General features: G+C 41.2%; 1 protein-coding gene across 1 annotated transcript in view; it reads right to left on the bottom strand.

Annotated features, from left to right (window-relative positions):
• Positions 1-6331: 6331 nt before the first annotated feature.
• Positions 6332-21541, bottom strand: part of b3glcta (beta 3-glucosyltransferase a) — a 180457-nt gene continuing 165247 nt past the window's right edge. Inside the window, exons 14-15 of the mRNA XM_072577259.1 lie at positions 13512-13656; positions 6332-6748 (exon numbers count right to left, since the gene is read on the bottom strand). Coding sequence (XP_072433360.1) covers positions 6575-6748; positions 13512-13656 — 319 coding nt within the window. The 3' untranslated portion in view covers positions 6332-6574. The remainder of the gene's footprint in view (positions 6749-13511; positions 13657-21541) is intronic.

Here is a 21541-nt window from a genome sequence, read left to right on the forward strand (position 1 = left end):
GCTGACTGTCCCACTCTGTACCGGCCCTGTGACTGCTGACTGTCCCACTCTGTAATGGTCCTGTGACTGCTGACTGTCCCACTCTGTAATGGCCCTGTGACTGCTGACTGTCCCACTCTGTAATGGCCCTGTGACTGCTGACTGTCCCACTCTGTAATGGCCCTGTGACTGCTGGCTGTCCCACTCTGTAATGGCCCTGTGACTGCTGACTGTCCCACTCTGTAATGGCCCAGTGTCTGCTGACTGTCCCACTCTGTAATGGCCCTGTGACTGCTGACTGTCCCACTCTGTAATGGCCCTGTGACTGCTGACTGTCCCACTCTGTACCGGCCCTGTGACTGCTGGCTGTACCACTCTGTAATGGCCCTGTGACTGCTGACTGTCCCACTCTGTAATGGCCCTGTGACTGCTGACTGTCCCACTCTGTACCGGCCCTGTGACTGCTGACTGTCCCACTCTGTAATGGCCCTGTGACTGCTGACTGTCCCACTCTGTAATGGCCCTGTGACTGCTGACTGTTCCACTCTGTAATGGCCCTGTGACTGCTGGCTGTCCCACTCTGTAATGGCCCTGTGACTGCTGACTGTCCCATTCTGTACCGGCCCTGTGACTGCTGACTGTCCCACTCTGTAATGGCCCTGTGACTGCTGACTGTCCCACTCTGTAATGGCCCTGTGACTGCTGACTGTCCCACTCTGTAATGGCCCTGTGACTGCTGACTGTCCCACTCTGTAATGGTCCTGTGACTGCTGACTGTCCCACTCTGTAATGGCCCTGTGACTGCTGACTGTCCCACTCTGTAATGGCCCTGTGACTGCTGGCTGTCCCACTCTGTGCCAGCCCTGTGACTGCTGACTGTCCCACTCTGCAATGGCCCTGTGACTGCTGACTGTCCCACTCTGCAATGGCCCTGTGACTGCTGACTGTCCCACTCTGTACTGGCCCTGTGACTGCTGGCTGTCCCACTCTGTAATGGCCCTGTGACTGCTGGCTGTCCCACTCTGTAATGGTCCTGTGACTGCTGGCTGTCCCACTCTGTACTGGCCCTGTGACTGCTGACCATCCAGCTTTGTTACTGCGACTGCTGAGACTGCAGGCTATAGAATGACTGTAACATTTGTCTTTTAACTTTATTTCTTTATCTTCCCAATTTATACCATGAAGTACGGAAATGTAGAACTTTTAGCTTCTCTCTTTATTTTGGTACCTAAGATTTGTACGTAGGTACTTTGCACCTAAGATGGTGCCTTACGTGGAACCATTGTACACATGTCACTGTAGTCCAGTACTTTGTCCTTGAGTAAATGTAACAATAAACCTAATTCTAATTTTCAAAAACAGAAGTTGCTGGAAAAGCTCAGCAAGGAAAGTTGATGTTGATGTAACTGATCCTTAATTACCTTTGAGATGAGTAGATTCCTTTGCCATTTCAGAGGGCTGTTCAGATTGAACCGTGTTGCAGTGATTCTAGAGCCAGGTGTAGGCCCGACCTGGTGAGCATGGCAGATTTTCTTCACTAAAGGGCATTAATGAACAAGATAGGTATTTGTAACAATCCTCGACCATAGTTCTGAAACTAACTTTAGTTCCAGATTTATTAATTGAATTTAAATGCCTAACAGCTGTGGGATTTGAACCCATGCGCCCAAGCTTTCCTCGGGGCTTCTGGGTTGTTAGTTCAGTCACATTATCAGACATGTTTTCCTCCCAGAAAGACCAGAAAAATGCAGCATATCACATTTATCTAAATTAAACTCCATCTGCCTCTCCTTAGCCCAGCTGATCAAGATCCCATTATAATCCGAGGTAACCTTCATCACTGTCCACTACACCTCCAATTTTCATGTCATCTGTAAATTTATTAACTATACCTCCCATATTCACATCCAAATCATTTATATAAATGATGAAAAGCAGTGGACCCAGCACTAATCCTTGTGGCACACTGCTGGTTACAGGCCTCCAGTCTGAAAAACAATCCTCTACCACCACTCTCTGTCTTCTACCTTCAAGCCAGTTCTGTATCTAGAAAGCTCGCTCTCCCTCTATTCCAAGTGATCTAACCTTGTCTACCATGAGGAACCTTGTCAAACGCTTTACTAAAGTCCACAGCTCTGCCCTCATCAATCCTCTGTTATTTCTTCAAAAAACTCAGTTGAGTACAAGAGACATGATTTCCCATGCACAAAGCCATGTTGACTATCTCTAATCAGTCCTTGCTTTTCCAAATCCATGTAAATCCTGTCCCTCAGTATCCCCTCCAATAACTTGGTCACCATTGATATTAGGCTCACCGGCCTCAAGTTCTCTTGACTTTTCCTTATCATCTTTCTTAAATTGTAGTATCATATTAGCCAACCTCCAATCTTCTGGCACCTCAGCTGTGACTATCAATGATACAAATCTCTCAGCAAGGGGTCTAGCAATCTCTTCCCTAGCTTCCCACAGAGTTCTAGAGTACACCTGATCAGGTCCCATGGATTTATCCACTTCTATTCCTTTTAGGATGTCCAGCACCTCCTTCTCTGCAATATGGATGTTTTTAAAGATGTTGCTACTTATTTCCTCATGTTTTCTACCTTCCAATTCCTTCTCTACATTAAACATTGATACAAAATACTCATTTAGTATCTGCCCGATCTCCTGTGATTCCACACTAGGTGGCCTTGCTAATCTTAAAGAGGTGAAAATGTGTTGCTGGAAAAGCATAGCAGGTCAGGCAGCATCCAAGGAGCAGGAGAATCGACGTTTCGGGCATGAGCCCTTCTTCAGGAATGAGGGAAGTGTGCCAAGCAGGCTAAGATAAAAGGTAGGGAGGAGGGACTTGGGGGAGGGGTGTTGGAAATGCGATAGATGGAAGGAGGTTAAGGTGAGGGTGATAGGCCGGAGTGGGGTGGGGACGGAGAGGTCAGGAAGAAGATTGCAGGTTAGGAAGGTGGTGCTGAATTCGAGATCTTAAAGAGGCCCTATTCTCTCCCTCATTTCCCTTTTGTCCTTAATGTATTTGCAGAATCCCTTTGCATTCTCCTTAACCCTATTTGCCAAAGTTATCTCATATCCACCTTCTGCCTTCCTGATTTCACTCAAGTATCCTCCTACAGCTTTTATACCCTTCTAGGGAATCACTCGAACTCGCTGTCTATACCTGACATATGCTTCCTTCATTTTCTTGAACAAATTTTCCTTCGACCTCAATTTTTCTCATCATCCCTACACATATAGCCTCGTTCTTCAACCTAACGGGAATATATTGTCTGCAGACACTTACTTTATTTTTGAAGGCTTCCCATTTACCAGCCGTTTCTTTACCTGAGTACATTCATCCCCAATCAACTTCTGAAAGTTCTTGCCTCATACGGTCAAAATTGGCCTTCCTCCAATTTAGAACTTTATCATTCAGATCCAATCTATCCTTCTCCATTACAATTTTAAAACTAATAGAATTATGGTCGCTGGCCTCAAAGTGCTCCCCCACTGATACCTCAGTCACCTGCCCTGCTTTAGTTCCCAAGAGTATGTCAGGTTTTGCACCTTCCCTAGTAGGTACATCCACATACTGAATCAGAAAGATTTCTTGTACGCACTTAAATTCCTCTCCATCCAAGCCCCTAACACTATGGCAGTCCCAGTCTATGTTTAGAAAGTTAAAATCCTCTACCATAACTGTCCTATTATTCTTACAGATAGCTGAGATTTCCTTACAAATTTGTATCTCAATATCCTGCTGACTATTGGAGGGGTCTATACTACATCCCAATAAGGTGACCATCCTTTTCTTATTTTTCAGTTCAGACCAAATAACTTCCCTGGACACATTCCCAGGAATATACTTCTTTCCTGTCACATGCCAAAATCCTGGAAATCTCCTCCCAAACAGCACAACAGGTGTACCTGCCTCAATCGAACTACAATTATTCAATAAAATAGCTCAACCTTGGGCTAGTAGGGTTAGGCAATAAATACTGGCATTGCCAGCAATTCTTACATCCTGGAAGGATTAGAAAAAAACATCAAGTGCAAGGTTTTAAAGCTGGACTAGCTTTTCTTGTTTTTGGACCCTTTTGTGTTGTGGAGCTCATTCCTTAGTAAGTGTCATGGAGATGCAGGTGGAGGAAATGACCATAGGATGGAGGTGCTTGGTCCTACCAAATGCCTGTTTTGTTAACTAACTTACCATTTTGGAACTGCCACTGTGCATTGGAGGACAGAATAAATGTTGAAGATGCGGTGCAAGCAAGCTGCTTTGTCCTGAAGTACATAAATCATCTTGACAGAGGGTAGTATCCACAAGGAGGCAATGGCCCTAGTGGTATTATCACTAGACTATTAATCCAGAGACTTACCCAATGTTCTGCTGACCCAGGTTCAAATCTGAGTGGAATTTCAATACATTGAAAGATATCTAGATTTAAGAATCTACTGATGATCATGAAATAATTGCCATTTGGTGGGAAAAACCAATCTAGCTCACTAATGCCCGTAATGGAGGGAAATCTGACATTCTCACCTGGTCTGGCCTACATGTGACTCCAGACCCACAGTAATGTGGCTGACTCCTGACAGCCCTCTGGCCATTTAGGGATGGATGTTCATATCCTGTGAATGAATAAAAAATACAGCCATTTCTGCATCTTTCACGTTCTCTTGTCCACCTGGGATGCATTCTTCATCTGGTGCCACCCTTCCTAACATAATGAAGATTCACTAATATGAGTATACCTGAGCTCAGAATATGATATTACAGAGCAAGCAACAATATGGGACAAAATTCAATGGCCTGAACCAAGTCTTCAGACTCAAATTCACAGCTTTCTCATAATCTGCACAGCTCTGCACCATTTATTGTGTATCACTATTAAGCCTTGCTACTAATTTTACCCTCCATTGATGTCAAGCATAAACTAGCACTGTTGTGTAGCTGTTTGAGAACTGAAGAAGGGATAGATCGAGTAATTACAGGCCAGTCCTCCTTGGTGGCAGGCAAATTATTGGAAAAATCTTTTGAAGAACAAAATAAGTTGCCACTTAAGAAGGTGCATATTAATCTGCACGGATTCACTGAAGGAAAATCGTGCCTGATTAACTTGATTGATCATCCTTGCTACCTTGATAAAAAAAAAGAGGTTTTGTAATGTGCCCACAAATCAGAAAAGTATCAGCCCATGAGCTCCAACGGAAAATATTATATCAAATGCAAAAATGGCATAGTGACAGGAAGCAAAGCTGATGTGTTTTTGTGACAAGAAGGTTGTTGCCAGAGGTGTTCCGTAAGACTTAGTAATATGCCCAGTTGTACAACCAATGATTAGAAGATGTTCGGAGATGATATAGAAATGAGTGCATGATTGATGGTAAGGAAGAAAACTTTGGTCTGCATGCAAATCAGGTTGGCAATAAAACTGTAAATTGAACTTAATCCAAGGTGGTTTTAGGAAGAGCAAATAAGACAACAAAATACAAAAAAGTAAGATATTGGGAAGTGGAGATCTCTGAAGCTAACAGACAGATATGTAAAGCAACTAAAAAGGCAAATGGGACAAAATCCTTCATTAGCTGAGCCACAGAATGCAATTCTAGTGGTTGCACTAGAATCGCACAACACGAAGCATTAGTCACCTTGTTCCAGGGAAGGATATGATTGTATTGGAGAGGACAGAAAGCAAATTTATGAAAATGTGGTCAGGTATGGAGAATTTTAGCTGTGAGGGAAGTTTAATTGGGGGGGGGTGGGGAGGAGGATTGGGGGGGGGGCGATGCTTTACTTTGGAACAGATGAGGGTGCGGATAATGAAGTGTAGAATTGTGAGGAGTTTGGAGCAAATTGAAGAAAGGGCTTATTTCCTTTAACAGAAAGATCAATAACTAGAGAACATTAAACGCAAGTCATTGTCATAAGGATTAGAGGGAATTGAGAAGAATTCTTTTCACTCAGAGTAGGGTGGCAGAAGTCTAAAACTCACAGCTAGAAAAGATTGTACAAACGTAAACCCTTACTGACCTAAGGGAAAAACAGGATATACAAGTGGAATGCTGTAATCGGTAGATGACTAACAGTGGGAAATAGCATCAGACTGGATGGCTCTTTTCTGGGCAACACAAACACAATGGAGCGATTGGCCTCTTTCTGTGATGTACACTGTCTGTGTACCCATGGTGTAAAATGGATAGCCAGTCTGATCTTATTGACAGAGAATAAGCTTTCCCTCAGTAACTTTCATTATCACAGTGGCAAATTGAAGTAGCAAATGGCAGTTTAGGTATAATAAAATGTTATTTATATAGATATACAGATAGGAATTTATTTTTACAAAATTAGATAACTATTTTTTACATTAACAGAAAAGAAAAAGTGCACATACTTTCGAGAAATACTTGTCAAATACTGTCCAAGGGAATTACAAATATAATTCAGCATTTTATTTTGTAATATAAAAAGTATTAAGCAAAATTATTAAGACGAATACAGCTTTGGAAGGTGTTTCAAAAACCGCAATGCTAGTTGAATGCCTTCTTCGTGAAAACTAAATGAACTATTTACCTATATATTATAAATGTATTTTCATTATTAAGGCATTCATAAATCTTCCCTTTCATTTTTTGGCTCCTTTATTATTTGGTGTGATACAGGATCATCTTCTTTAGCCAACCAAGTTTGATAGATTTCAATTGGATCAATATTCCAGTGCTTATGGAATGAAATGGGAACCTGATGTGCAAGATAATCTTTTGGATAGTCCATTGGTCGTGCCTAGAAAATAAATGCAATGGTGATGTTAGATATTGCTTTCCTGTTCATAATTACCAGATAATTCTAATTTGCTTGGTTTGTCAAATTTTTAATAACTATTCCATCAGCCTTTGAAAAGTTCTAACTTCAGATTTTACAATGCTTATTGTTTTTAAAGAAGCATCATTTTATTGTTATGTTACTTACTTCATTCCCAGAACTGTTTTAGATCTCCAGAATTTGCTGAAATAAATGCTGCAAGTGAACAGTGTTATTGAGTATTTCCATTATTAATATTTCTTGAGGACTTGTGTCTAAAGGGGATTTGGATAATTGGTTTATTTGACATACTGAGGAGATACTGGGACCTGTTTTTAGAAGATCACTGAAAGGACACAGTGAGACGCTTTTTTTTCCAAAACCACTTATTGAAAGCCAAAGGTCTTAAGCTAAGTAAACAACTGAAGTTGGCAGATGTGGAACTTCTGCGACTTACTTCAAGTCACAAGTCTGGTATTATGGCTCTTAGGAGTTTTGATGTTTTGATATTGTTTGGAGACCAGGTGCATTATGCCCTTTGAAGAGATAAGTCACCCAGCTCAATTGCTGCTACTTTTTCTGAGAAGCCCTTTTGAGGATCTGACAGCTGAGAAACTAAAACAGCCATTGTCTCTAAGCAGTTTCTGGAAGACTTCCTCTCAACTTCCTTAGAAGATTCAAATAGCAACTTCATGTGTCCAGTGACACCTGTTTACATGCACAAAGATGCCAGATTGAAAGCCGCCTGGAACATTTCATATCATAGCAGTTGAGGAAAAATGGTATTTAAGAAAATAAGCCATAGCTCACAGCAAAGCTATATCTCAGTGAGAATGAAGGTTTCTGGAAGGAGATACGACAGTCACTATTAACCAAGTTAGTTAAGGCTGGCATCAATTTGAAAGAAAAAAATGTACCATGTGGCAATTATTAGTGATTAGGAAAGCTTTAAAATCCAACAAAAACAGCCAAAAAAAGGGAAAAGATAAACTTGCAAGTAATATCATGATGGACAGCAAGAACCTCTATAAATATATAAATAAGAAATGAGGCAACAGTGAACTTTGTTGGATAAGGTTGAAGATAACAGGAACTGATAATGGGCCGTAATGTGAGTGAAATTATGCTGAGTCAATCAAGTCTGCTAAGAGTTAAAACTGCAGAAAATCAGTAACTGCTGACTTTGCCAGATAAGGCATACATTTGAACAAAATATTCAGGATTGCTCACGTGCATGGATTAGTCCAATAAGGCATACTTTTGACCAAAGTATTCAGGATTGGTCACATGCACAGGTAATTCCAAATAAGGCACAGAAAGCCCTTGGTGCAGCAAAACTTTGAAGATTAATGTTGCAAGAAGGTACCCTACATCAGGAGGCATGCTGAAGACATCAAGCAGAATTCCAGCCTGGCCAGCTGCAAAATCTCCCAGATAATAATGTTTGGATTTAGTTACAGAAATCAGGGTAGTGAAAGACAGTGATTGAGATATCTCTAGGAGTTAAAAGTGTGTGTTATTTGTTTAAGTACTTAATAAATTAATTGCAGTTTTATAGAGGGCTAAGTGTCTCAGCTGTATCTTCAACTATGTATGTACTGTTGTCGCTCAGAGACATGGCAACAACATAGACCCTTAGAGATCCAGTCTCGGGAAATAATACTGGGGAACCAGGAAACAACAGGACTTGAATTAATAGATTTTTAATCAGTAAGGGAGTCAAGAGCTATGGGGAAAAGGGAGAAAAGTGTTGAGATTATCAAATCAGCCATCATCACATTGAATGTTAGAGCAGACTTGATAGGCTTAATGGGCTCGTTCTGTTTCTATGTCTTATGGTCTTATTATTTTGTTGTTTGAGAATTAACAAATACTTGGCAAAAATATTCTATTCCGGAAAATATAAGATGATTTTAAAACGTAAATTTGATAATAAATTTAGCCTTGCTCAGTGGTGGAACTCTTTTGCTTCATAAATTGAGCATATAATCCAGCCTGATAATACACTGCACAACTGGGAGAGTGCTACAATAACAGGTACCATCTTTTGGAAAGACATTAAATCAAAATGGGAAAAAAAATTAATAGCATTCCTTAAAATCTGCCTCTCAGTTATCTTAGAATTTCTTTACTTAGCTCTGTCAAAGTTTGTTTGATAATTCTCTTCTGAGCGCTGCAACATTTTACCATGTTAAAAGTGCTTTATAATTACAAATCGTTAGTTTTGGAATGCCTTTCATACCTTTGGTTGTTATTATTTAGAAGCTTACTGCAGCCCAATGTTATGCAATGTCATGATGAACAGTTATATCATTAAGTAAGTCTAACCTTTGTATTTGTTCACAGGATGTGCATTTACTGCCCATCTCTAATTGGTCAGAGGGCTGTTAAGAGTCAACCACATCAGGTCTGATGTTACATGAATGCCAGATCAGGAAAGGACAGCAGATTTCCTTCCCTATAGGACATTAGTAAACAAGATGGGTATTTACAACGATTGACAGTGGTTATATGGTCATTCCAGATTCTTATTGATCAAACATCACCAGTTGCCATGGTAGGATTCAAACCACGCACCCCACTAACCCCACCCCCCCACCCCGCCCCAGACATTTACCTAGCTTACTAGTTCAGTGACATTATAGCAATGCAACCACCTACCCACTTTTGGGGATAGCATTTAGATTTGCTTATCAACGTACAGAGGAACCTCAATCATCTGAATATCAATTATCCAAAAATCGGATTATCCAAAGGAAATCTCGAGGTCCCGATAGAAACATTACATCAAAGACGCGTTTCCAACAGTGATCGCGTCTTTTGTGACAATGATTAAACAGGCACTGTCTCCAAATGACTGTCTGCCTGCCCTCTCTCTCTTCCCACACTTACCCTAAACCACCCTTCCCCAGATAATCTCTCCAACATTGTCCTGCACAGGGCAGACACGGAGCCTGTCAAACAGTAGCAGTAAAAAGGTGCGTGCGCTGCAGCAGTCTTGTTGTTGGTGTACACTCCGGCTGCCCTGGAGAGGTGGTGGGGTGGTGTTGGATGGGGTTGGGGGTCAGGGGGTAGGATTGTGGGCGGTTAGGGGGCAGAGTTGATGGGCGGGGTTGGATGGGGTTCTGGGAGCGGGGAGCAGTGTTGGATGGAGTTCTGGAGACGGGGGGGGGTGCTGTTGGACGGGTTTAGAGGTGGGGGTGCGGGGTTGGACGGGGCGGTAGGAGTGGTGTTGGGGGCGGGGCCTCGCACGCTGTGTGCTGCTGCAGTCTCCTGAATAGGGAGCAGACTTTAAGAAATCTGAGCCTCAGAGGAAAGGCATTTAATCGATTAATCGAATAATCGATTATCCAAATGAAATAGTGCCCGCCCATCTCGTTTGGATAATTGAGGTTCAGGTAATATGCATAAACTATTCATTCAGATCTTTGTGCAATCATGAAACACAACTCCTTTTATGTTTCTTGTACAGCTAAGAAGGTTGTACATGCTTATAAAAGAAAATATGATCTGAGGTTGAAGTGACTTTTAATATCGATAAAAGGTTAAGTTGTTTTTTCCATGGAACCTTGAGGTCAAGAAGACGGACCACTAATTCTTCTTTTTATTATTGGTTATTTCTGCTTGCTTAACTTAAGAGTTTAACTATTAAAGCTACTCTCATACATGGTAAAACAGAAAGAATCATAAGCAAGTATCATTTTCCATTTCAATTGGGGGACAGGTCTGAAAAATCTCTACAGAAAGTAAACAGCCAATCTCTGTTGTGTCAGTAACATCTGTGGAGGTCCTGGGGGATAGAATATGCAACTGTTTCTATTGTTTCTCCAGGGTGAGTGGCAAAGTCACAACTTGATATCAGGGAGATCAGTGAGATATTGTCAATCAAAAGTTTTAGTTTCTAACTGAACTCTTCCATTATACATTCTATCCACTGCCTCAGGGAGATCAGTTGGATATTCTCAATCAAATGTTTTCGTTTCTAACTGAACTCTTCCATTACACATTATACCCACTGTCTTGAAAGATAGCTTAAAATGTGCATTATTTATTGAGTTGTGCACCCAGAATATTTAGTTCTTACTTCTGTTGTTGAAAGAATAGTGAATGGCATTGAAAATGTACTTTGATAGGCATATTTAGTCTTAAATAGGTAGCAATGGCTGAAGTTGTGTGAGGGGAAGTAACAGGAATTCTGAATCAGTTATGATGGCCAATCGGACAATGAGTTGAATACTATTAATAAAAGTTGGTAAATATTCAAAATTGCATGTAACACTCTTGAATATAAATTAGGAACTGCTCGTTTCCACGTTACGGAGAGGTGAGAGATCTCCCCCATTACGGTGAATCGGAAGAGGACTTGTCGGTCTTAAAATGACCATTATTGTCAGCTTGGAACTGTTTATTTAAAGAGAATATAAACTTTCGAAAATACTGTAAGTCCAAAATATCCAATTTAATTCTCTAGAAAAAAAAATACGTCTGCACATGGGTCGCTCAGTTTTTACAAATAAAGCTATCATAAAAGTGGATATTGGTGCAAAATGTTTGAATGTAGACACAGGGGTAGAAAAAGGATAAATGTTAGTGTAGGAATATTTTACAGGCCACTAGAGGTTGAAATGGAGATAATGTACTACTGTGGATAATCCTAACAACTGGTGGGTGTCAACACACCATTTGCAGTCTTGATGAAATTTATTCTTCCTGGCATAGACTAGACTTGTGATGGAGACCATCTGCATGTATGAGAGTTTACTGTACTATTTCAAAATATTTTCCCAATAGTCAGTAAGCAAAACCACAAGGGGAGTATTGAATTTGTGTCTAACTAACTGATATATTGGATCATTGGAATCTATGTGTTATAAATTTATTTTATAAATTTCTTTTCTATTCTCATTTCAGTAATATATCTGAGAGCCCAAAAAGAATCATAAAGGTGTAATTAAGAAAGAAAAGGTACATTAAAATTTTGAAATGTACAGTGAAAGAATAAACAGGGAGAATTACAAAATCAGTTAGAGGGACATCCAGGAAATGACATAAACACAGAATGTAAGTAGAAAATCTAATGGATAATGGCAAGGAATTCTTTACGTAAAAATATAAAGTCTCTATAGTTATCCCAGATCATAGGTATGCTCTTTTTTCAGAAAGAGATGACTAGTGGTGGCTTAACTGCAGGGTCACCACATCTCAGATGAGGTGAAAGGTTGAGAAAGGGAATCCTCCATGTTAACCTCAGCAGGTGTGGGAATTGAACCCACGCTGATGGCATCATTCTGCATTGTAAACCAAGTAAATTAGGAGAAAGAGCATAAAGAGAAATTGAATTGGTTTCACTGGCACTGAGGAATCTATATCTAAAATTAGATAAACCGTGGGATTTGAAATAAATGTTTTGACTTTTTATTGTTGAAAGAGGGGCAACTGATTTGAGAAAGAAATATGTGGGCGCGGGAAGACTTCAAAGCATAATAGATGGTTGATGGAGCTGAAGTTAAAAGAGACTGACAATTTCAGTCCAGGAGCTCATTGGAATGAGCTGAGGTGATCACAGATCCCTTCAACGATATCTTTCAAAACTCATTGAAATTGAGGAACATGGATTAGAAAGCAGGAAATATGATATCCATCCTGAAAAAAAATGGAATTCACCCTTATGCTTCAACTCAATTTTGGTAAAATGTTTGACAACAGCTTAAAAAAAAACAAAAGAGTGATCTGATCAGGCAGAGTTAGCATGGGATCAGAATGAGCCAGTTGTCTCCTATAGAAATTTACGCTTTAGGAAGAGGAGTTGTTGTTAAGAGTTTAGATCCAAAATGATGTCTACGTTTGGGTCACAGGATTTAAGGGTAAAGAATATCATTTTAAGTCATAAACCTGAAAAAAAATGTAGGTGGCTTTATTTAAGAAAATAGAACAGTACAGCACAGAAACAGGCCCTTCAGCCCACCACAAACTCGCTGGCCACATTGCTGTTCTAAACTAATTCCATTTGTCTGCATATGGTCCACATCCCTCTGTAGCTTGTCTGTTCATGTGTCTAAATGCCTCTCAAACGTTACTATTGTATGTGCTTTTACCACCCCTCCTGGCAGCATGTTCCAGGCATTGACCATTCTCTGCATAAACAACATGTCTTGCATATTTCCTTTAAATTTTCACCATCTCACTTTAAACCTATTTATTACAAATGAGATAGAATTGTGGAACAAACATACAACTGCTGAAACGGAACGCATTCCCTCTTTATTTTCAGCAATTGTCTGATTTTTGATTAGGAAAGGAGTAATTGTGTGTTTGGTACTAAAGTCCTTTTGAAAACCCATATCAGTAGAGAGTGGTCAGCCAGATAACATGTGACCATCTAATAATGCTCAAGGGTCCACTATATTTGACAAAAAAATTAACATTAACATTGAATTCATTTGCCAATTCACTGAACATATAGTGAAAAGGAAAACAAATTGTTGGAAATGAACATATCGTCTGTCAGCATCTGAGAATAAAGGGTTAGCATTTTGAATAGAAATCATCTGTCATCTGAAATGGTAATGTTAACATTTTTCTTTTCATGTACTGACAGGCATTTGCAGTGATCCCTATTTTTAAATACGCGTAAAGAACATCCACTATATTTACAAGTAATGAAATAGTCACTCAATTATAGCACTCCCAGGTTGCAAACGATTGTTTTTGTAACGACAGCAAATGATGTGAAAGGGAGGATTACCTGGTGGAAAAGAGGACTGTGTGTTACTGGGATACCAAGGCTGTTGAAGCACATTCCTAGAACCATGTCGTCAGGTGCATCATTACTGTAACAACTGCATCCACTTGCAAGTAACTGTTTTACTGCTTCTCTGCTAAAGACAATTCTATAGAAAATAAAGCAAGAGAACAGAGATAAAAATGGGAATAAGAAAACAATATGTTAGATTAACTTTAACATGAGTGTAAATCTGGCGAGTTGATAACATTCAAGAAAGTCTTGATCTTGCACATTCTGAAGCCTGTTTGTGAACTTAGGTATTTCTGGATGCAACAGGGTCAAACAGCACAGAAACAGACCTTTTGGTCCAACTTGTCCATGCTGACCAGGTTTCTGAAACGGAACCAGTCCCATTTGCCAGCATTTGGCCCACATTCCTCTAAACCTTTCCTATCCATGTACCTGTCCAAATGTCTTTGAAACGTTGTAACCGTACGTGCCTCTACCATTTCCTCTGGCAGTCGATTCCATATACACACACCACCTTCTGTGTGAAAATGTTGCGCTTCAGGACCCTTTTAATTTTTCCCCGCTCACTTTAAACCTATGCCCTCAGGTATTGGACTCCCCTACCCTGGGAAAAAGACCTTGGCTATTCACCCTTTTCAACCCCCTCACGATTTTATAAACCTGTGTAAGATCACCCTTCAGCCTCCGAAGCTCCAAGGACAAAAGTTCCAGCCTATCATGATTCTAAAATCCATATTGGTGATTATTTCAATGGAAAAGTTGATGACAATTTAGATTAGACTTTCTACAGTATGGAAACAGGCCCTTTGGCCCAACAGGTCCACATCAACCCTCCGAAGAGTAACCCACCCAGACCCATTCCTATACCCTATATTTACCCCTGACACTATGCACCTAACACTTTGGGCAATTTAGCATGGCAAATTCACCTGATCTGCACATCTTTGGACTGTGGGAGGAAACTGGAGCACCCGGAGAAAACCCACGCAGACACAGGGAGAAGGTCCAAACTCCACACAGTCGTCTGAGGCAGGAATCAAACCTGGGTCCCTGGCGCTGTGAGGTAGCAGTGCTAACCACTGAGCCACCGTTCTTCCCAATTTCTAGAGAAAGAAATTAATATCGCTTGATTTCAGTAGCAAAATTGAGTGGCATTCAAGGCAATTTATCATATTAACCATTATGCACCATTAGTCTTGCAATGGTGCTCAGTTAGCAAGCTTTGAGAAGATTTGTAGCTCAGGTTGAGCTTCTGAATGTAGGTTTGCTTGCTGAGCTGGAAGGTTCGTTTTCAGATGTTCGTGAAGTACTGGTGGCATGGTCTGCTTTCTATATACGTGTTTCGTTTTCCTTGGGTTTGTGATGTCATTTCCTGTGGTGATTTTACTTCCTGTTCTTTTTCTGCTTGTTGGGATTTGTTGCTGAGAAATCAGCTGACTGTGTTCATTGGGTACCTATTCTTTTTGAATACACTGTACAGGTGATTTGCCTCTGCGCTGCGTAGTTCCTCTGTGCTGCATTGTGCGGTGGCTCGTTGAAATAACATTCGAATGCAGCTTCATTTGTGGGTGTTGGGATGCAGACAACAAGCAGACAAAACACATCCAGAAACCCTAGCCACTCTCCCCTACATCAAAGACATCTTGGAAATGACAGCCAGACTACTCAGGCGCCTTGGCATCATGGTAGCCCACAAACCCACCAATGCTCTAAAACAGCAGCTAATGAACTTGTAATACCCTATACTGACAACAAGCAAAACTAATGTTATTTACAAAGTACCTTGAAAGAACTGCAACAAACCAAGGTGGTGGAGAACTGCCTTCTTGAACCACTGCAGTTCATTTTATTTAGGTAGACCCACAATGCCATTAGTGAGGGCAACTAGGGACAGGCTAGAAACGCTGACTCAGCCAGCAACACCCGCATTCCGTGGATGCCATCCAAGGAGAGCACCAATAACTCCAGAAGATTATCCTGATGGCAAAAGTCTGATCTTTGAACTTGTACCCAATTCATTCATCATGTTTGCCATTATTCTTGCCAACCTAGGGAGTTGAAAACTTAATTTCCTTAACTATCTTCTCTTGATTTCCACACTGATCTGATTTCAGTTTTGAAAAGTCCTCATTCTGTTTTCAGCATACTGCACATCAAACAATGTGATTATGCACATGTTAGTTGTAGTTACGAGGTAAAAAAAGTCTGATATAGTTATGCATATGGCATTACTTAAAGCAGTATTGTTTTTATTTTATTCCTTTTTTAAAGTATTAAGCTGCCATCTCCTTGATTATGAATTCCACTACAGAAAAATGGCTCTCAGTCTCATCGTCAATTTGGTTTGCTTTTTTAAATACTGCATTGTTATTATTGACTGGCCTGGCTTTTAAAATAACAATCAGTGAAATTCTACATTACTTGTTTTCTATTCTCCAAGTCACCATTTGGGATATGATTTCTGTTGTTTTGAATTTGTATTTTCTCCTGCAATGTTTTGTTCACTCTTCTGGCCAAGATAGGTTATTTACTTTCTCTTTACTATTGTAAGTATTAGTTTTACCTGAAACAAATAATTTTAATGCAAATTTACAATGCTTCTGTCTACAAAAAGTTAAATGTGACAATATTGACCATTAACATGCAAATATATAAGATATTGATCAGTACAGAGCGATGCATTGCTGAGAAAATAAATATTTTGCTGACAATTTGCAAGAATTTCTCAAAGGAAAGCCAACATTTACCCCACATGAGAAGAGAATACCGAATGATTGCAAAAGGGATTCTGATTGGTAGAGGTGCTGCCATGGTGAATATATCCATTAATACTCATTGACAATTAACTGACAGGCTTTGCTAAATTTTAAACCAGGCAGGCTGACTCTGACTAGTGCTGCCCTGAGAAATGAACCGGGAAACGGGTGTCCCCTACTTTGCTGAGTTAAAACAGGTGCAATGCATGTACACATTCCTTCTGCCTGCAAGGAATAGGCTCGGCATATTAATATGCAGTTTTCAGTATGCACAGATGCACCATAAGTGGGCATGGTGGACAATTCTAAATTGGTTGTCAGTGTAATTTATCATACACTCAGGATTTTCCAGTAAATGTTGTCCAGTTGCAGAATTATCTCACATTTGCAAATGTGCTGTGGGTTTTTCAAGCTCCAGCTGGTTGAGTATGGAGATTACCTTGCTTGTTGCTGAACGATTCCCACCCAGCAATCCGTGGAAAGTACGGCCTACATACCTGGAATCACACCATCAATTCATACACCACATTACTTATTTGTGAAATAGGTGGTGTGTCTTTTTGGCTGAAGGTATATTCTACTGTCTATCACAAACCTACTTTCACTGGTCAGTATACACATTGGGATTCCTACAATTCCATGTACTGTACAATTGCAATCAGTAACCTTGTAAATAGGGTCTGAACCGTATTCTGGAGCACTAGCAAGCCACATACAATACATTGGCAAGTACACTATGCTTGCTTTCAGATAGATTCAAAGAGGCCATCCAGTCCTGGTGGTGAATTTCTGCCAATTGGTTTTCATGTGATTGAACAGGCCAATTCTTGGCTTCCAGATTTTTGGACACAGAGGGCAGGTGGCCCACCGGCTGGTGGGATCTGGCGTGCAAAGTTTATTTCCTTTTGGTTTTTGTTCTGCTACTGCTCAGCTTCGTTATTAAGATGTTGTGGACAAAGCATGATAAATGGCTCTATGATGCAGCCTGACAAATAAGCTGTTGCATTCTGAACAAAAGAAGCAAAGCCAGTCAGTAATGTGAATGCTGATGTACTTCAATGACAGTGTCCTTGATGCATTATCTTTCTCTTTCACTGGAAAGTGAATGAGACGTTAATAGACTGGAATATCCAGTCCATTAACGTCTCATGAATGGTCTATGTGTGGGTACAGTAGGTGTCAGTCAGATCTTTGAATTGGATTGTCACTTTCTGTAGGCTGCCAGTCGGTAACAGTTTGAGATGCAAAGCGATCTGGAGAATCGACTGTCACAGGACAAAAGCATTAGGCAATTGACCAGAAATGTTGGACTTCAAAAGTCTTGACTACTTGCAAACCCATAAGAGTTGACGAACCCTCATGGTTGAAGTGAAAGCACCTTCACTGCCATGTTTGTGCCACCGATCTATCAAATAGAAGGACACAGGTAGTAGATACTGCAAGTACCCCTCTATGCCACTCACTAAGTGAAAGTCTGTAACTCCTTTCCTAACAGCAATATGAGTGTACATACAACCCACAGACTTTGGGTAGCTCAAGAAGGCAACTGTCCATCATCTTTTCAATAACTACAGACAACAAATATTTCTCTAGCCAGCAATGCCTGCATCCTGTCACTGAATGTTTTAAGAATGTGCAGTCCGTGGCTCCTTTCACATCTGGGAAGTGAGCCATGATGAACAAGCATCAGTCACCTTTCCTCTACATCTGTCATGTACTGACTGCGGGAACCTGCAACTGTGTCCAGCAGGGCCCTGGAATGAGCTGGGTAAGTACATGAGGGCAGTGATAATTCTGACAACCCTAGGTAAAGTTTGGCTCCATTTGGCAGCAGGTTTTGTTCCTGGAGGCTGCAAATGTCTGTCAACATCAGATGACCATTCAAGATGTGGAGCCTGTTGAGCTACAGACATGAAGTTTCAGAAGAGAGCAGCATATTTCATGATCATGTCTTTAACCCCTTTAATTGGCACTGTGTTCTTGCCTTGCTTGAAGGTCATGAAGGTCAGAAAACAATGGGTCCATATTTAAAATACAACAGCCATGTTCATATCACTGGTATGACTGACTAAAGATTGAAACTCACAACTTGAACACAGCCTAAGATGTTGCATTTAAATGCAGAATTCAGCGATTGCACCAGTTTTCTGGCATTTTCCCCAGTTCTATTCCCTCTTGGGTCACACTCCTGTGTGTTAAAATTCAGCCTGCCATTGCCAAAGCCTTGTCAGCTGTGTGAAATTCTTCCTGCTTTGTGAAAGTAGAGAAATGGAGGATTGATGTCCTTGGTCTGTTTGTTGAGGCCTGTTTCCAAACTACATCTGTTCAAATGAAAACTGATTGGGTTTGAAGTCATCCTGCAATCACATACTTGAAAGCCCAGTAAGTGTCACGCTGTTACCCAGTGGGAAGCACATGAAGGAGTGCAGACATTAATTACATGGACACTTACATAACCAGCATTGAGCTTCAGGCTCAGAGTGAACTATTAAAAGAAATTATTTTAAAAAAACAAAGCTCATTGAAAGCTTGAAGGTAGCACTTCAGTTGATTAAACATTTTTCTTCACAATGAACAACAAATGCATGCATTTCTCGGTGATTTCCAATTCAGATGACCTCTGTTCCAATGTTCAATTAAATGGGACCTCCCCTGTGGTTCCACACCGATTGATCTAACTTTAGGCACAGCAAGAGCATCACTTCCCGTTGCTTCACAAGTCTCCAGCCTCATAAGTCCAATATATCTTCTTCCAGCTAATGACAGACTGGTCCCAGTTGTGGTTATTGGTTAATGTCAGTTATTTATTTGTTGTTACTCTTGATCGAAGAATATGTGTGTTGATCAAAAATGCTGAAAATCTAAAAAGCAGTGTGCCTTAGTATTCACACTGGGAAAAAGAGTGAAAGTACAGCTGAGGGAAAGGTGGTACCAGGAAAATAGCAGCTACTGCAATTCTGAGTACAAGTAGGTGATAACTAGTGAAATGTCCTGTGATGACTATGATAAAAGTATGGGAAGTATGGGAGGGAAGGATTGAAGCTTAAGTAAATGGTCAAGATCAAGGGCTTTGGAGAGCCCTGGTGAGATCATTACATTTCTTCTGGGACTGCAGCCAGGGGTAGAGATTGTGAACAACATCATAATGTCTGCTCCTTGAATAACATGCATACATTTGAAAACGAAATCCAGCTCCAGTCGGGGTGGTACGGTGTCTCAGCAGTTAGCAGTGATGCCTCACAGTGCCAGGGACCCAGGTTCAATTCCAGCCTCAGGTGACTGTGTGGAGCTCTTACGTTCGGCCCAAATCTGAGTGGACTTCCTCCCACAGTCCAAAGATGTGCGATTTATGGATTGGCAATGCTAAATCACCCGTAGTGTTCAGGGATGTGTAGGTTTGGAGCATTAGACATGGGAAATGCAGGGTTACAGGGAAAAAGTTGGGGAATGGATCTGGATGGGATGGTCTTTGGAAGGCTAATGTGGACTTGTTGGGCCAAATGGAATGTTTCCACACTATGGGGATACTATAATATTAAAAATGCAAACTTAGAACATAGAACAGTACAGCACAGAACAGGCCCTTCAGCCCACGATGTTGTGCCGACCACTGATCCTCATGTATGCACCCTCAAATTTCTGTGACCATATGCGTGTCCAGGAGTCTCTTAAATGTCCCCAATGACCCTGCCTCCACAACTGCTGCTGGCAACGCTCTCACAACTCTCTGTGTAAAGAACCCACCTCTGACATCCCCTCTATACTTTCCTCCAACCAGCTTAAAACTATGACCCCTCGTGTTAGTCATTTCAGCCCTGGGAAATAGTCTCTGGCTATTGACTCTATCTATGCCTCTCATTATCTTGTGTACCTCAATTAGGTCCCCTCTTCTCCTCCTTTTCTCCAATGAAAAAAGTCCGAGCTCGGTCAACCTCTCCTCATAAGATAAGCCCTCCAGTCCAGGCAGCATCCTGGTAAACCTCCTCTGAATCCTCTCCAAAGCATCCACATCTTTCTTATAATAGGGCGACCAGTGGGCGGCTTTGTGACACAGTGGTTAGCACTGCTGCCTCACAGCGCCAGAGACCTGGGTTCAATTCCCAACTCAGGCGACTGACTGTGTGGAGTTTGCACATTCTCCCCGTGTCTGCGTGGGTTTCCTCCGGGTGTTCCGGTTTCCTCCCACAGTCCAAAGATGTGCAGGTCAGGTGAATAGGCCATGCTAAATTGTCCGTAGTGTTAGGTAAGGGGTAAATGTATGGGTGGGTTGCGCTTCGGCGGGTCGGTGTGGACTTATTGGGCCGAAGGGCATGTTTCCACACTGTAAGTAATCTAATCTAAGAACTGGACGCAGTATTCCAAGTGCAATCGAACCAAAGTTTTATAAAGCTGCAACAAGATCTCACGACTCTTAAACTCAATACCCCTGTTAATGAAAGCCAAAACACCATATGCTTTCTTAACAACCCTGTCCACTTGGGTGGCCATTTTAAGGGATCTAAGTACCTGCACACCAAGATCCCTCTGTTCCTCCACACTGCCAAGAATCCTATCCTTAATCCTGTACTCAGCTTTCAAATTCAACCTTCCAAAATGCATTACCTCGCATTTATCCAGGTTGAACTCCATCTGCCACCTCTCAGCCCATCTCTGCATCCTGTCAATGTCCCGCTGCAGCCTACAACAGCCCTCTATTCTGTCAACGACACCTCCAACCTTTGTGTCATCTGGAAACTTCCTGACCCATCCTTCAATCCCCTCATCCAAGTCATTAATAAAAATTACAAACAATAGAGGCCCAAGGACAGAGCTCTGTGGAACACCACTTACCACAGATTTCCAGGCAGAATATTTTCCTTCTACTACCACTCGCTGTCTTCTGTTGGCCAGCCAATTTTGTATCCAAATAGCTATGTTCCCCTGAACCCCATTCCTCCTGACCTGCTGAATAAGCCTACCATGGGGAACCTTATCAAATGCCTTGCTGAAGTCCATATACACCACATCCACAGCTCGACCCTCATCAACTTTTCTAGTCACATCCTCAAAGAACTCGATAAGGTTTGTGAGGCATGACCTACCCCTCACAAAGCCGTGCTGACTGCATTTAATCAAGCCACGCTCTTCCAGATGGTCATAAATCCTATCCCTCAGAATCCTTTCTAACACCTTGCAGACGACAGACGTGAGACTTACTGGTCTGTAATTGCTGGAGATTTCCCTATTTCCTTTCTTGAAGAGAGGAATTACATTTGCCTCTCTCCA

This window comes from Chiloscyllium punctatum, chromosome 9, assembly GCF_047496795.1.
Source record: "Chiloscyllium punctatum isolate Juve2018m chromosome 9, sChiPun1.3, whole genome shotgun sequence".
NCBI lineage: Eukaryota > Metazoa > Chordata > Chondrichthyes > Orectolobiformes > Hemiscylliidae > Chiloscyllium > Chiloscyllium punctatum.